Below are 15000 nucleotides of genomic sequence, written 5' to 3'. Positions count from 1 at the left end.
CACCGGGCTGCTCCAGTGCGTGAGTGGTTCCAGGACCACCCACATTTTTCCGTTCTGTACCTTCGACCTTATTCTACTTTCCTGAATCCCATTGAGGAGTTATTTTGAGCTTGGAGGTGGAAGGTAAATGAACGGAACCCACAGAGCCGGGTCCCACTTCTCCAGGCCATGGAGGAGGCTTGTGGCGACGTCACTGTTAGGGTGTGAATCTTCTGCTATCTGCACGATTCGATTCGATTCCGATTGTTGGGGTCACGATTCCGATTCTTTTCCGATTTTTTCAAAACAAACAATTCTCGATTAGTAAAATATGTTTTTTTCCAATTCAAAAGCGAAAAATGTCATTATACAAAAGTCGTGAAAATCGATTGCAGCCCTAGTCACTGTTGAGGTCTGTCAGGGCTTCATGCGACACTCGAGGCGTTTCTTCCAACGCTGCTTGGACAGGGAGAACATTGCCTATGATGTGGATGGCCCTCTGGCCAGACATGAACCGGAGGCATGATGCCTAAATCATGTAGAGAAATGAAACTTTTTTGGCTGCATATTTGTGTTTTGTTTTATGTTTCACTATGAAAAAAGTAGGCCTACACTGAGTCATTTTACAAAAGAAATTGTCAATGTCATTCATATGGTGTGTTCCATTTCTATGATTGTGTTTTCAATTTTGCCCTGCAGTGTGCTGTAAATGTTTGGTAGTGTGCAGCACATGCTTAGTTGTGTGTACTCAATGAATGGTATGTGTGTGTCATTTGAAAATATGGCTGTGTGTACCAAATGAAAACACAAGTTCCATTTTGTGAACAGAGTTAAGAGATTTGATGGCAAAGAGTCTTCTTGCAAAGGGAGTGACAGGTTTAGCATTTTGTGTGAATAGTTTTAAGTTTTGTGTGAGCAGTATTGAGAAATCTGCTACTGCCTTGTGAAACGTGTGAAAACAATCGTGAAAATCTGTAAAGCCACAGTAGCAATCTAGTAATACCAGGCTAAATTTCACTTAAATGTTAGAGCTTAACTCGATTGTAGGACTTGGGATATTCATGACTTTCCCTCCCTCCACTACATTTCAAATACAAATATTGTACTTTTGACTCCACTGCATTACACTACAGGGAAAAAGTGCATTATGAATCAACCACTTAAGCCCTGATTCAAATAACTAGATTTTCAGGCCACTATGCCTGGAGCCCCCGAACTCATGGCCCCTGGTGTAGCTATTCTGATGGCAGACCCCTGAACAGTGTTTGTGCCAAGATTGGTGAGGATTGGAGGTCTTACGGAACAGGCTGTCCCGTAAGACCAACCACCAAGTTTCGAGCCTGCTATAGCATGCTGGGAACTGGCGTTATGGCTGTTGAACCCATTTAGGGCTGGAACCCCCATTTGTAATATTTACCTTTCAAGACGGGAACCCTTTTTGGGGTTCTTGATGCTATGTACAGTATATAGCAACATATTTCTTTTGTCATTTTTTAATAAATATTTGAAGTTTTTCAGAAAACTTAGGACAGGATTTAGAAGGCGTTTTTTTTTTAGAATCGGCCTCAGGTCTAAATGGGTTAAAGGTTCTATGACATTCATTTTCACTTTTTTTATTTTATATGTTTTTTGGTGGGTTTTATGACCTCAATTACACCCAAAAAATCTGAACTTTGAACATTCAGTGGATTTTCTGTGGTCTGGGATTTTCTGAATAATTAGGCTGAAAAGTAATCTGAGCTTGGCCCTTCGGCAGTGAGGTCACAGCCGATTAATCCCGCCCACTCTCCTCCTCGCCCCTCCCCTCCCCTATCCTTTCCTTTGGCGGGGGGGGGGGGGGGGGGGGGGGGGGGTGGCAGAGCAGAGGCGATGATTGACAGGCAAAATCCCTCACCAGCGTCACCCGCAGGCAAAGATTTATTTTTTCATTGCAGTTGAAAAGGCTTTAGAAATGTGATAGAAAAACACCTGCCATGGATCACTGGAGTGGATTTTTTTGTTAAAACTTTCTATACACGTTTGAAGGACCATGACAAAGACTTTTAATGTGTGGTAAAACTGAACGTCATGAAACCTTTAAAGCCCAGCCAATAGGAACACAGAGTGGGCGGGCTTCAGCAATTACAGACCTGCCTGGGAACCCCTCAAGAACCCCTGGGGGTCCCCGGACCGCACTTTGATAACCACTGGGACAGATGAACCTGGGGGGCCCCTGGTGTGACCTGGTGTTTGCTGCGGATCGGAGCAATAGTGCGCCTGTGGCACCCATGGGGCCCCTGGCCTGGCCCATGTGGCTATCTGTGTGTGTTGGTGCCAGTTTGGTGTGGATCGGAGCCTTGCAAGTCCACATGTTAGGTTTGTGACGTCCACCGTCTGCCCGCCAACTCGCCCGCCTACCCACCCTTTAGGCAATTTTAACCCATTGAGACCTGAAGCCGTTTCTACATGTCTCCTAAATCCCAACAGTTTTCTGAAAAACGTATGTTTCTATGTCAGTGGTGCTCAATCTTTTTCATGTCAAGGACCCCCAAAACGATATGTATTTGGCCGAGGACCCCCATCTCAAAATATATTTTTTTCCAGGGACCCCCAGAAGCAGATTTGAGTTAAAAATGTTTGTTTTAAAAAAAAATATATTCAATGATTTGCACACATTTTCACGATTTATCAAAAATAGCAGATCTACAAGCTCATAGCGCGGCACTCGGTGCCGCGCTATGAGCTTTTTTTCGGGTCTAATTCGGTCTAATTCGGGTCTAATTCGGTCTAATTCGGTTCTATTTGACCAATATAAATCAACATTTTTTCTTTAAATACACAAAAATTAAATACACAATTCTCACAGGGCCCTGCAGGCTGCGGGCCGTGGAACACCAGTTCCACTAAGTTCCGCGGTTACGTAATTGCGGCCCTGGCAATAACTTAACAACTGTTCCAGCCTGGAGGGCTGGGTGGATGGTACAGTGGTAAAACCACTAGCCTAAAAGCTTGTAGATTTGCTATTTTTGGACAAGTTTTGCAAGGTTTTAACTGTCACGTGGTTATCAAAGACATTGGTTATGCAGGAATGCAGGTACCCATGGCCCTCACGTCTAATGGTGATGGACACAAAAGAATAGCTACACGTGGCAAGTAACTAAGTTGTACAACAGGATGTAGTAGGCTACTACGTTGGTTGCACTACTGGATGCTGTAGTCAACATCAACATCCTGCTGCTGCAGCCATCTCTGCCAGCCATCTATGCTGCTGGCGACCACAACTTCCTCTTGCTCGCTGATTTGCAAGCTTTGCAAGCTTTTTTTGTTGCATGACCCGTTGCTAGGGCATCAGCTGAATTGTTTTAAGAGAGACAGAGAGAGAGATTGATTGATTGATTGATTCCTTCAACTCAACTCAACTCAACTCAACTCAACTCAACTCAATTCAACTCAACTCAACTCAACTCAACTCAACTCAACTCAACTCAACTCAACTCAACTCAATTAAATTAAATTAAATTAAATTAAATTAAATTAAATTAAATTAAATTAAATTAAATTAAATTAAATTAAATTAAATTAAATTAAAACTTTATTCCAGACACTCAGGGGGTCATAGAGTAGGCTACATACAAATATTACACACATAAAATAAATTAAACAGTTAAAAAAAAACAAAAAATCATACATAGAGGCTGACTCTCCAGCTCTTCCCAGGATTCACTATATCCTCAATAATACTGTTCCGGGACTCTTTTAGGCGAGACATGAATCCACACATACTAGAGTGCCTTAAGAGACGCTCACATGTATGGATTCCACATGTTACACACAGGTGACTGGAACTATGCCATCTAGGGACCTTAAGTAGAATCCTCAGGGCACCATTGTAGGCCACTTTAAGCCTCCGCATGCTACCTTTCTTGTATGCTGTCTACATGGGAGTGCAAAATGGTTTAAATAGTGCACACTTGACAGAACCTGAACACATACTGAACCGCAAAGCAGCATATTAGCCTTGGCATAAAGTTTGCGGCACTTTCTAGAGAAATCTCTATCATCATCAGTGAAAATGTGGCCAATGTACTTAATTTCCTGGCATAAAGAAATAAAAGACCTCTCTCTCTCTCTCTCTCTCTCTCTCTCTCTCTCTCTCTCTCTCTCTCTCTCTCTCTCTCTCTCTCTCTCTCTCTCTCTCTCTCTCTCTCTCTCTCTCTGTATGAACATTCATATTTTTAGGTTGATGTTGACTGAATGCTGAAGGGCGTATTCTAGTAATGTCATGTACATTATTTTTTTGGCATGTAGCCATTTGAGGCTATAGTCTTGTTCTAACAGGCAACACTACAGTTCATATCAGGACAGTTTGACGTGCTGCACATGCTAGTATAATTTTCAATAAACAAAACAGCATGAAAATGAAACATTTATATTATAAAGACAGAGATTACTGAGCTAAAAACATATTTAGTGTTCTTTTTTTAGATGAGATAATACCTTTTTTGATATCATGAGTGAAATTCAGTTGCCAAATTGTGTGTGTGTGTGTGTGTGTGTGTGTGTGTGTGTGTGTGTGTGTGTGTGTGTGTGTGTGTGTGTGTGTGTGTGTGTGTGTGTGTGTGTGTGTGTGTGTGTGTGTGTGTGTGTGTGTGTGTGCAGGAGTTTTTTCTTAGACATATAAAGGTAGATACCTCATTGGCCCCTGCTGTTCATTGGAGCGATGCAACATCGCGACCACCATATTTTGTAGGGAGAGCCGTGTTGATGTCTATTATCACCCCCCCCCCTTATAATTAGATATTAAAGTCAGGGTAAGGGTAACTATATTAAAGGTAAGGTAAGGGTAACTATATACTCTGATAGTACTCATTCTTATAGAGTGTTTGTTCAGTAACAGGACAGGAGTCTCCATGTCTCTCCAGCTCTTTAATAAACAGAAAACTACTATCAAATATAGTGCTTTAACCCAGTGGTTCTCAAAGTGGGGTCCGGGGACCCCCAGGGGTCCTTGGAGGGGTACCAGGGGGTCCCCAGCTAAATCAGTTAGTGTCACAATCATTTCAACGACTTTAACCATATTGTATAGTTTGGCTATTAAAAAATAGCAGATATACAAGCTCATAGCGCTACTGTACGATCTGCTATTTTTGAAACATCTTGAAAATGTGTCCAAATCTTTAAATCTGTTTTTTTTTAAAGGCGAAATTTCTTAACACAAATCTCTGCTTCTGGGGGTCCCTGGCACAACATATTTTCAGATGGGGGTCCGCGGTCATGAACAAGTTTGAGAACCACTGCTTTAACCTTTTAACAAAACACTTTTTGTTTTGACCCAAAAATATCAAATACCCTACTTTCAACAGTATGTTAATATGGGGGGGGGGGGGGGGGGGGGCATCCATGTACTGTATGTCTATGCTCCTGTCCTCTGTCTCTATCTGTTGTGCTCTCTTTTGCTCTTTGGTGGTTAATGTACGCCATCTACTGGACATGGGTGGAATCTCTCAAACTCAAAATACTAATTTAACCCATTTAGACTGGAAAATAATCTGTGTCATTTTTCTGATTTATTTGGCTATTCAAAAATAGCAGATATACAAGCTCATAGCGCGGCATTACAAGCTTGTAAATCTGCTATTTTTTAAAAATCGTGAACAAAAAAGCTACAAAAAGCAAAGCAAAAAACTGTTAGAGACTTAGAAGACATTTTTAAAAATAGCAGATCTACAAGCTCGTAGCTATGAGCCTGTATATCTGCTATTTTTTAATAGCCAAAGAAATCTTAAAATGACACAGATGCTTCCCCAGTCTTTATGGGTTAAGGGCAGTGCTGAATGTGTAGATATTTATTAAGTAGAAAGACAGTCCTTAATCTGATGCTGTGTTGAGCCGTTTTCCACTCTGATGCTACATTTGGATGTTAACATAAATGTTTGTACAGACCCTTTTCAGAAAAGCCTCCTCAGTTATTGTGTGTATATGTATGTCCTGTGTGTATGTAGTATGTCCCATCAAATCTCAATTTCTACATACATAAAGTAACACTGTTTAATATATATGGATTTCCTTTCCCTACCTGTCTGTCTATATAAATGCATGTTAATGTATTTCCTCATGTACATAAAATAATTGCTACTCTTCACACCCAAAAAGAGAATGAAGCTGAGATGCTAACATGCTGTGTTTGTACCAGACATGGACCGTATCAATAAAACTCTGGACGAGCTGGAAGACGAGGAGTTCAAGAAGTTCCAGAGGTTCCTGCGAGAACCTGCTAACCTTGACGGCCAAGACCCGATTGGAAGAGCCCTCCTGCAGAACAAAGACAGGATGGACACGGCCGATGTGATTGTGCAGACATACCCTGATCACGTAGATCAGATCATGGCGAATGTCCTGGGGAAGGTTGGCAGGAAAGATCTACTGAAGGAGTATCTAAACAAAGGTAGGTGAAGAGAGGGTAGATATGTTTACAAGTTAATGCTATTTTGAAATATTGGAATGGCCATTTGGTCATTTTTGTACACTACACTTAGAGTGTTGAGCTGTTAAAGGGATAGTTCACCCCAAAATTATGATTTTTGTCTATTGATTAGTCACCCCTCGGAGACTTGAATTAATGGATTTTTTTTGTCGCATTCCTAAGCCAATAATTTGATGATGATTAGGTTCCGGTAGGAGACACAAAGGAGATTCTTTGTGTCTCCTACCGGAACCGCTGCCGGTCATCAAATTATTGGCTTAGGAATGAGACATAAACAAAAAAATTACCATGAATTCAAGTCTCAATGGGGTGACTAATCGATAGGAAAGGATTGGGGGTGAACTATCCCTTTAATCGAGGGATAATCAATGGGGAGTAGGTCATTATTGAGAAATAAGCCCTGACAGTGTGATTAGACCCGTCTTCATCACCCTAATTATACATGGCTGCTTAATAAAAAAAATAATACATTGACCCAAAAAGTAACAACAAAACGAAGGATTTCATTGCTTACGGCAATGAAAGTAGTCATTAATTAATGCCAGGTGTGTCCAGTGCAACGAGTTGCCTCGGAAATATAATAAAATTGAATCAATAATTGGTTACTGCATTATCTATTTCTTGCTTCAAGTGTTTTCAAAAACATTCTTGAGAGCAATGTTTAGATGTTAATGACATTGTGTGTTTGTTTACATAGCTGTCATGTTCGATACGGCACAACATCAAGCAGCGCAGATTGATATGAGCCAGGTGCTTTGATTAGACAGCGGTCTGTTATTGAGCTCATCGGTCATTATTCACAAACTCAATCACTGAATTCAGTGATTGACCAATCAGAATCAAGAATCCAAGCAAGCCATGTAAAACACGGTTAAATGTAGTGTGGCGTCATATTTATACAAAATGACATAGCAGTGTTTATCACAAGCCCCTAAGCTTGTGATAAACACAGCATACAGAGGTGCCGGTATGGGGGGAAAAGTGGGGAGGGGGGCATTAGTGGTGGGCGTGGCCAGACGGTGACGTCATGACATTCACTGTCAGTTTTGGTGTGGCTCCTAAGAGTATACAAATGTAACCAAATGGACTCCTCTGAATTTAATTAACAAACTATAAGCACTAATGTGTTGTTAGATCAGTGGTGTGTTCTACCGTCAGATGCTGTGTACGGCGCATACCTTGAGATTTTTTTCCCGTTGCTACCGTATACCTTCAAAAACTGTTTCATCCATTGAAAACGCGAGAGCGTATACCCACGACCACGCGCATCGTATCGTAGCGTATACCTTCCGAAAAAAACTAGAACACAACACTGTGTTAGATGACAATTGCAAGTAGCTCTGGATTAAGACCAGATTGTAAATCTACATTTTCAGACTTTCTATTACAGGGAGATCAAAGCTTACTATATAGTGAAAGTTGGAAGAACATGGGACATTGCATTTCAATAAACAAAGCACAGATAGGAATAAGGAAGGCAGAAGGAAGTCAGAATAAACCTAAAGGAAGTCAGTGCTAAACAGAATAGCACTTCATTCTTGCAGCCTGATTCCCGAGGGCATCTGCTCCTTTCACATATACAGTTACAACCAGCATAGAAAGATCAACGAATTGTGTATTAACTTGTCTGGCACTTTACAGTCTGTATGGTCTAGCACCTAGTTGATCGTGGTGAGAGAGCGTGTAGCCAGTAAACAGAACAGTCATTGCGGTCATTTCATCCAATCAGGAGAGAGTACCTCTTTGTCATATAAAATGTTATAGTGTTCCAGTTCCAAAATGTACTTCTCATTTATTTGATTCATCACCTCCATCTTCACCTGTTTAACCTGTATCCTGTATGTGTTCTCTCTCTTGATTGGATAAAATTTGTATCCCGACGGGCAGAAGGAAACTTACAACACAGGCAAACGTTTCCCCCATTTCAGCTGTCACTACTTGTGGCGCATGTTGGCACCTCACCAAAAAAGCAGTACACGTCCCAAAAATGAAGAACTTGTACACTATATTCTTCTATTTACAGCCAGTGATTCAAACAGATCTGTGATAAGCCCTTATTTTATTAATTATTGAATCCTGTCTACTTTCTATCAAGACTAGCTAACTGTAACACTGACACAATGTCGACACACATTATCATTTATTATAACGTTTATTAATGAATTAGACAGAGGTCATACTGTACAGTAGTGTGTGTGTGTGTGTGTGTGTGTGTGTGTGTGTGTGTGTGTGTGTGTGTGTGTGTGTGTGTGTGTGTGTGTGTGTGTGTGTGTGTGTGTGTGTGTGTGTGTGTGTCTGCTATGACTGTCTGTTCTGAATACTTGATTACTTACATTAAGTAAATGAAAGAGGCATAACGTCCATTAACGATGACATAAAATGTGACCTATAGAATCAGGGATTTAATATCATATAGGCTATATTCTATGGGCCAAGGCGTATTTCATTAAGAAATATACGCTGGCTACAATTTTCACACACTTTCACATTTGGCAAACACAAAACAAAACAAAAAAGTCCTTTATTAATGCTTTAGCTATGATTGTCACTGATGTCAGTCATTGCGTTAAGTGACTCAACTTAACAGCTCATTAGCTCACATGTTTGCAGGTAAATGATTTTGAACACTGTTTTATTTCTTGCAGCACAATCCAACGGAGCAGCTGGATCTGGCCCTGGTACGTGCTAAGTAAGGTTGACTTAACATATGTTTCCAACTTTACTAGTGCATATTACAGTAGCTCATGTTTGTGTTTTAATTAATGTAAACCTTGTTTTATTTCTTGCATTTACAATCCAAAGTTGCAGCTGCATCTGTCCCAGGTGGGTGCTGTTTAAAGTAGTTTGACTCAACTTAACTGTTCATTTCCAACTTTACTAGTCCATATGAAGTCATATGTTGTTTTTTAAACCAATTTGAACACTGTTTTATTTATGTCAGCAACATCCAAACAAGCAGCTGCATCTGACCCAAGTGAGTGCTGATTAAAGTTAAGTTAAGTAAATAGATATGATTAATTATGCACTTTTATCATTAAGTGCATGCTTCACATACTGACTGTGGCCTAGTTCCTATTCAAAACAGAGCCATATACACGTCCGATTACAGCATAGTGAAACAGATCTAACAGATCCAATTCCATTGGAAAGCATGTTTATTATTCCAATGATTATGAAACTTGTTCCAACTGCTAGCAGGCTGTTATATCAAATAAAATAAAAACAAGAGATAGATCATACACCCACTTGTTAATATTGCAAAAAATACATGTTTAAATATGTTTTATCCACAGAGGTTGACTTTGTCAATAAACACAAGCGTGCCCTGATTCAGAGAGTGACCGCGGTGGAACCCATCCTGGATCTACTGGTTGAAGAGGGGGTCATGAAGAGTGAGGACTACGGCAATCTCAGGGCTGAACACACCAGTCAGGGAAAGATAAGGGGACTCTTTGTACTCCTGGATAGCCGTGGGCCTAAAGCCAAACGTGTTTTCTACAAAGGTCTTGAGGAAAATGAGGAATTTCTAATAGATGATCTGAATAATCCAGAGTAATTCTCATGTAAATACAAAAAAATAGGCCAAACATTCTATTAGTACAATACAGTAGAATGTTCCCTTTCCGGCCATGATGCTTTCTGATGTTATTATGCAGCATTCTCATTCATCCTCTTTCTATTTCCAAGAGCTCTGTAATTTCTATTTCTTACAAATAGCTATATTTTTTTTATGCAGTACTCTCATTATGGGGTATTATCATGAGGGTCATGTAGTTTTTATTGTGATGATAACGTTACGTGAGGTGAATGTGAGGTGATCCTAAAGAGAGAAAAAAAAGTTCTTGATTTCTTTAATTTAATTATTTCAGTTCATAATCTTAGAATATATATTATTCAATGATAGTTTGTGAAAGTTTGGGGTGCAGGTTTGCAATAAGTATGATGATTATGATTATGAATGTCCATGGCAATATTGTTGTTGATAAAAAAGCCTATATAAGAGTTAGTAACTTTATATGGAAACAATTAAAGAACTATCAACATTTTTCAGCTGCACATGGTCTTCATCAGGGTTTAACCGTTAAACAGTTCACTATTAAAGGACTAGAACAAATAATCAGCTGACTTACGAATCTCCTCAAATCTGGTTATACTACCCTTCAGGGGATCGATGTTCCCTCAGCTCTATAGTACCTAAGCCATATGTTCCCTCAGTTAGGCTTAGGGGTTACGTACATATAATAGGGCTGAGGGAACATAGGTACACTGCCTCGTTCAGAACGGATGTGTTATGTTGTGTTGTTCCCATACATTCTGAACGCAAGTGTAATTTTTCACATAATCGACTCTGTAACTGTTTTTCTATATTGACATTCCAAATAAGTATAAGCCCTGATTTATTATAGTCGAATATTATTTGTCCAAAGAATGAAAATCCGGATGTCATCTTGAGCTTGGGCGGCCCTACGTGGGGGCTTCGTTGGCCATAGCCACCATTGTTTTATCCAAAGCCAACAATAAAAAATCAAAAATTTTATAAATCATTGTTGGCTATAGCCACCAAAGCCCCCGCGTAGCACCGCCCATGCCACCAATAATCATGATATAAGAGCAGCTATATTTTGGAGCTTTTACATTTATTTGGTTATTGGAGAGAGGAGAAAGCTGAGGAGCCAGGAGTGTAGAATTGGTGAGCAGATGTAACAGCATTTTAATAGTTTATCATTAGAAACCTGTTTTTATATATTTCAGTGGAGTTATGATTAATGCATCATAATCTGAACAAGCTGCTGATTAGACTGAGTGAGTTTCAATAAGTGTGAAACGACCATCTAAAAAAAGAAAGAAAGAATGAATTAAACAAAAACCACGAACCTACTACATACCTAGCGCCGCCTCTGGTAGTCACACGTGGGCAGACCCATCAATTCCTCTAACAACTGAGGAAATATCTATCTGCTACCCGAGAGACTGTGGTATCTGGATCAGAATGATCCTATATGACAATGATAAAAAACTGACACAAAATCAGCAAGACCATTCTTATCCTGGATTGTAGAAATAGTGATTACAATATCAGGATCATTCTTATCCAGAATTAAACTTTTGAAAAACTGCTTCAGTTATATATAAGTAATTCAGGAAACTTTGGCAATTATGTGAGTCAAATGGTCAGAAATGTCGTTAAAAATGCAAAATCTTAACATGGTCCACATAAAGCCTTGTAGACGTTGCATGTGAATTTTTTTGGGGATTAAAAATGTCCCTGTACGCTGTTCTGTGCAGCATACAGTAACAACGTTTCCTCTGGCGACCAGGCTGCATAAAACCACTGACAGTCCAAATATAACACAATGCACCAATCATAAAGATTTACAAAAATGAAACAAGGACAGTATATGTATATCGAGTCATTATACAGTGACCTATAGACGGATTTCCGCGCGACGTCATCACAGAGCAGAATGCGCAATCTGCGCATGCTCGGGGGAAACGAATTGTTGCGCCGTTCACTCTGTTGTTATGTTCGGGAGTTAGATAGCCATAATTCTGCTATTATAGGCATAATAGGCATAATGCTGCTATTATATACAAACAGATCCAACTTCCGACAAATCATTTTTATTGAGTAAACAAGGTATTACAAACTTCATAATTTAATCTACTTTCATATATAGGCTTCCCCCTCCTCTGCGCGGTCATATCCTCTCATGTTTACTAACAGGAAACCTGTCTATAGGTTGTAAATCCACCATCTCTGTTTTTCCAATCAGATTTCCAATTCCTTTTTTTCTTTACATGAGGTGCATGTAAGTTGATGTTCAAGAGAAAAAAATATATTCTGGATTCTGATTATATCTACTATGTAATACAACATTATTTCAGTTCATAATCTTGGAATATTATTTGATATTTGATATCGGACTGGGGTGCCCTTTGGAAAAATCCTGGGGAGAAATCGAAATTAGACAATTTAGATTGTATTTAACTTTTATTCATGATTATATATTGCAATTAAAAACACTTCCATACACTTTGGCAAAATTGGAGGACAGCCTTATATTTGACAATAATGTAAAAGCTTTTGGTAAATGTAACTGATATAAACTGATTCAAAGATACTGTCACGGTGTGGTGCAGGCAGGGGACCCAAGCGCAGAGAGGACATGGAAGGTTTGTTGAAACGGTAGCTTTACTTTGAAAAAAAAAATACAAATGATAAACAAACAAGGCAACCCTCGAACACGAGGGGAAAGTGTAAGGCACACGGCACGGGGAGCAGAAATAACAGAAGCACAAACGAGGAGCTCACGCCTTGGCAATAGAGGATATGCGCATGCTTAAAGTGAATGGCACATCGAGTGGCAAATCGAGTGGCAAAGAAACATGCAAAATGAGTTTAACATTGTTTAATGTTGTTTAATGCAATAAGATATGACTTTTCTGTTTGGATGCATGGGCTGTCAATGCCAGAAAGTCTTTTTTTGACACTCAGTAGGCATTCCTGCATAACGTCCGGGTTTGATGATGATGTCACACGCATATCCTCTATGGAATAAAGATACAACACAGGAGCGCCAGCTGACACCGGCTAAGTAGGCTACAGCATCATTAAGCTGAGGAGGCTCAGCTGGGTAACAAGTCAGTTGCAGCGCAAACTACAGTACAGGCAAAGAGGAGGGGGGAGGGGCAGAGGAGAGGTAGAGGAGACAAGACGGGCAACAACAACTAAACAGACACGGAGAAACAGAACGATACTACAAAATAAGGTACAAGAGTGTAAAGCAAAACCACAGAAACAAGGACTGCAACATGACTTCAAAATAACAGAACATACAAAGGAACACCACAACAGAACAGGCCTAAGTCCATGACCATAAAAGGGCAGGTAGGTCCAAATCATAACAACAAAGTACACGGCCCGAGGAGCTGACCGTGACAGATACTTATATTGGAATATGGTCTCAAATACAAACGCATTCAGCAGTGTTCACTGGAGGGAAGCCGGACAGAGGGGGCCATTTCTGTCACTGTACCAACGAGTCCTACGGGCTGCGATGGTGCCTAAGGGTTGTTTTGGTTCACTTAATGTCCTGTGTATGTGCAAGGTTTTACAACAAATGCATGACTTTTAGAATAATTTGAGACTTGAGAACAAGGTAGGCAGGCCGACAGCGAGGCCTGGAGGCTCATGAGCGCACAAGAGTTGTGAGAGCCTGTGACGAACGGCCATGCCGTTCCAGTTGGCAAACCACTGATGCTATTCTGGCTTGAGAATAGCATAGCTCTAAAACATCGTCGCCTTGCTAAACTAATGGCCTAAGTCATTTTTTAAAAGTTTTTCAGGAAAAATAAAACACTGATCCAAAACAAAACTCTATGATATTTCTTAATCATTTCACCCAAAAAGTGTATAACAAATTATGACTATTTAAATAGAAATAACACTGTCTGTCAGTTATGTAACATAAGAGATTTAAATAGGTTTAAATAGGATTAAATCTGCTTTAGGCCAAAAATAAAGGCAAAACAAATACAAAATACAATACAAAATGGCCTAAATCAGTAAATAATTTGGCTTAAGTCACAAAACCATGTGACTTAAGCCAAAAAAAAATCCTATTTTTTGGCCTAAGTCACACAAAAAAAAGGGAACAGCATGTTCCTTTTCAATTAGGATATGGGCGATTTTACCAGAGGTGGCCAGTGTCATGGAGCTGACTTAGGCAAAAATATAATTTTCCTCAAAAAATGACTTAAGTCTTAGGCCATTAGTTTAGCAAGGTGACGACATGTTAGAAGACAAATAAACTCTCAGCCCATTGGGCCTGCTAAAGAATACACAATGAACTGACAAAAAAAAAGAAGAAAAAAAGGTTTAATTACAAAATGAGAAAAATAAATACAGTAGAAAGATTAATAATTTTGCTGCATATGGGCTACTTTTGAACATCTTAAAACATCTGAAACACCTTAAAGCTTATGCAATAGGGTTTGAGAATCAAACCTATTTGTATTGTTTTAGATTATTAATGAATTACATTTGTGTCTCCTAAGATGCACACACAATGTATTAGAATGTGAGCCTTACTGCTGGTCTAGGGTTGTGTGTGTTTGCATTACTTCAAATTGACCAATCTGGGAACCCATTGTCAAATAAAAAGGAAAAACAGCGCCCCCACCGTTTTTCACTTTTGCATTTGACTCTGGGGGAGTGATTAAATAGTCCGATGCTGACTGGAAACCGACGTTTGGTCTCTGCCCTCAGCCCTCCACTTCCGGTGGAGTGCCTATGTTTTCATTCCCACTAACAATATTTCTCCACGGAACACTAACACCATTTCTCCCAAAGAACATGGATCGTTTTGGTTATAAGCCCACTTGTTTCTATGATGAAAGAACAATTTAAAATGTTACTAACTTTCCGTGGTTTTGTCGGCTCCGAGGACGCTATTTTTAAATGAGTTTCGGTTTGTTTTCAGTGGGAAGCGAGCGCACAGATGTAAATGCCTTACGGCCTGGCGGAGACAACAAATAACAAATAAAGTTTAATTCCA

The 15000-nt window shown here is 39.7% G+C and overlaps 1 protein-coding gene across 1 annotated transcript in view; it reads left to right on the top strand.

Annotated features, from left to right (window-relative positions):
• Positions 1-10486, top strand: part of LOC311044427 (apoptosis-associated speck-like protein containing a CARD) — a 12149-nt gene extending 1663 nt beyond the window's left edge. Inside the window, exons 2-6 of the mRNA XM_084055993.1 lie at positions 6152-6403; positions 9088-9120; positions 9245-9265; positions 9384-9416; positions 9736-10486. Coding sequence (XP_083912119.1) covers positions 6154-6403; positions 9088-9120; positions 9245-9265; positions 9384-9416; positions 9736-9998 — 600 coding nt within the window. The 5' untranslated portion in view covers positions 6152-6153 and the 3' untranslated portion in view covers positions 9999-10486. The remainder of the gene's footprint in view (positions 1-6151; positions 6404-9087; positions 9121-9244; positions 9266-9383; positions 9417-9735) is intronic.
• Positions 10487-15000: the final 4514 nt, after the last annotated feature.

The sequence above is a fragment of the Gymnoscopelus microlampas genome, assembly GCF_963454915.1.
Source record: "Gymnoscopelus microlampas genome assembly, chromosome: 4".
Taxonomy (NCBI): Eukaryota; Metazoa; Chordata; class Actinopteri; order Myctophiformes; family Myctophidae; genus Gymnoscopelus; species Gymnoscopelus microlampas.
The sequence above is the reverse complement of the archived record's forward strand: the minus strand, read 5'-3'. Positions and strand labels throughout refer to the sequence as shown.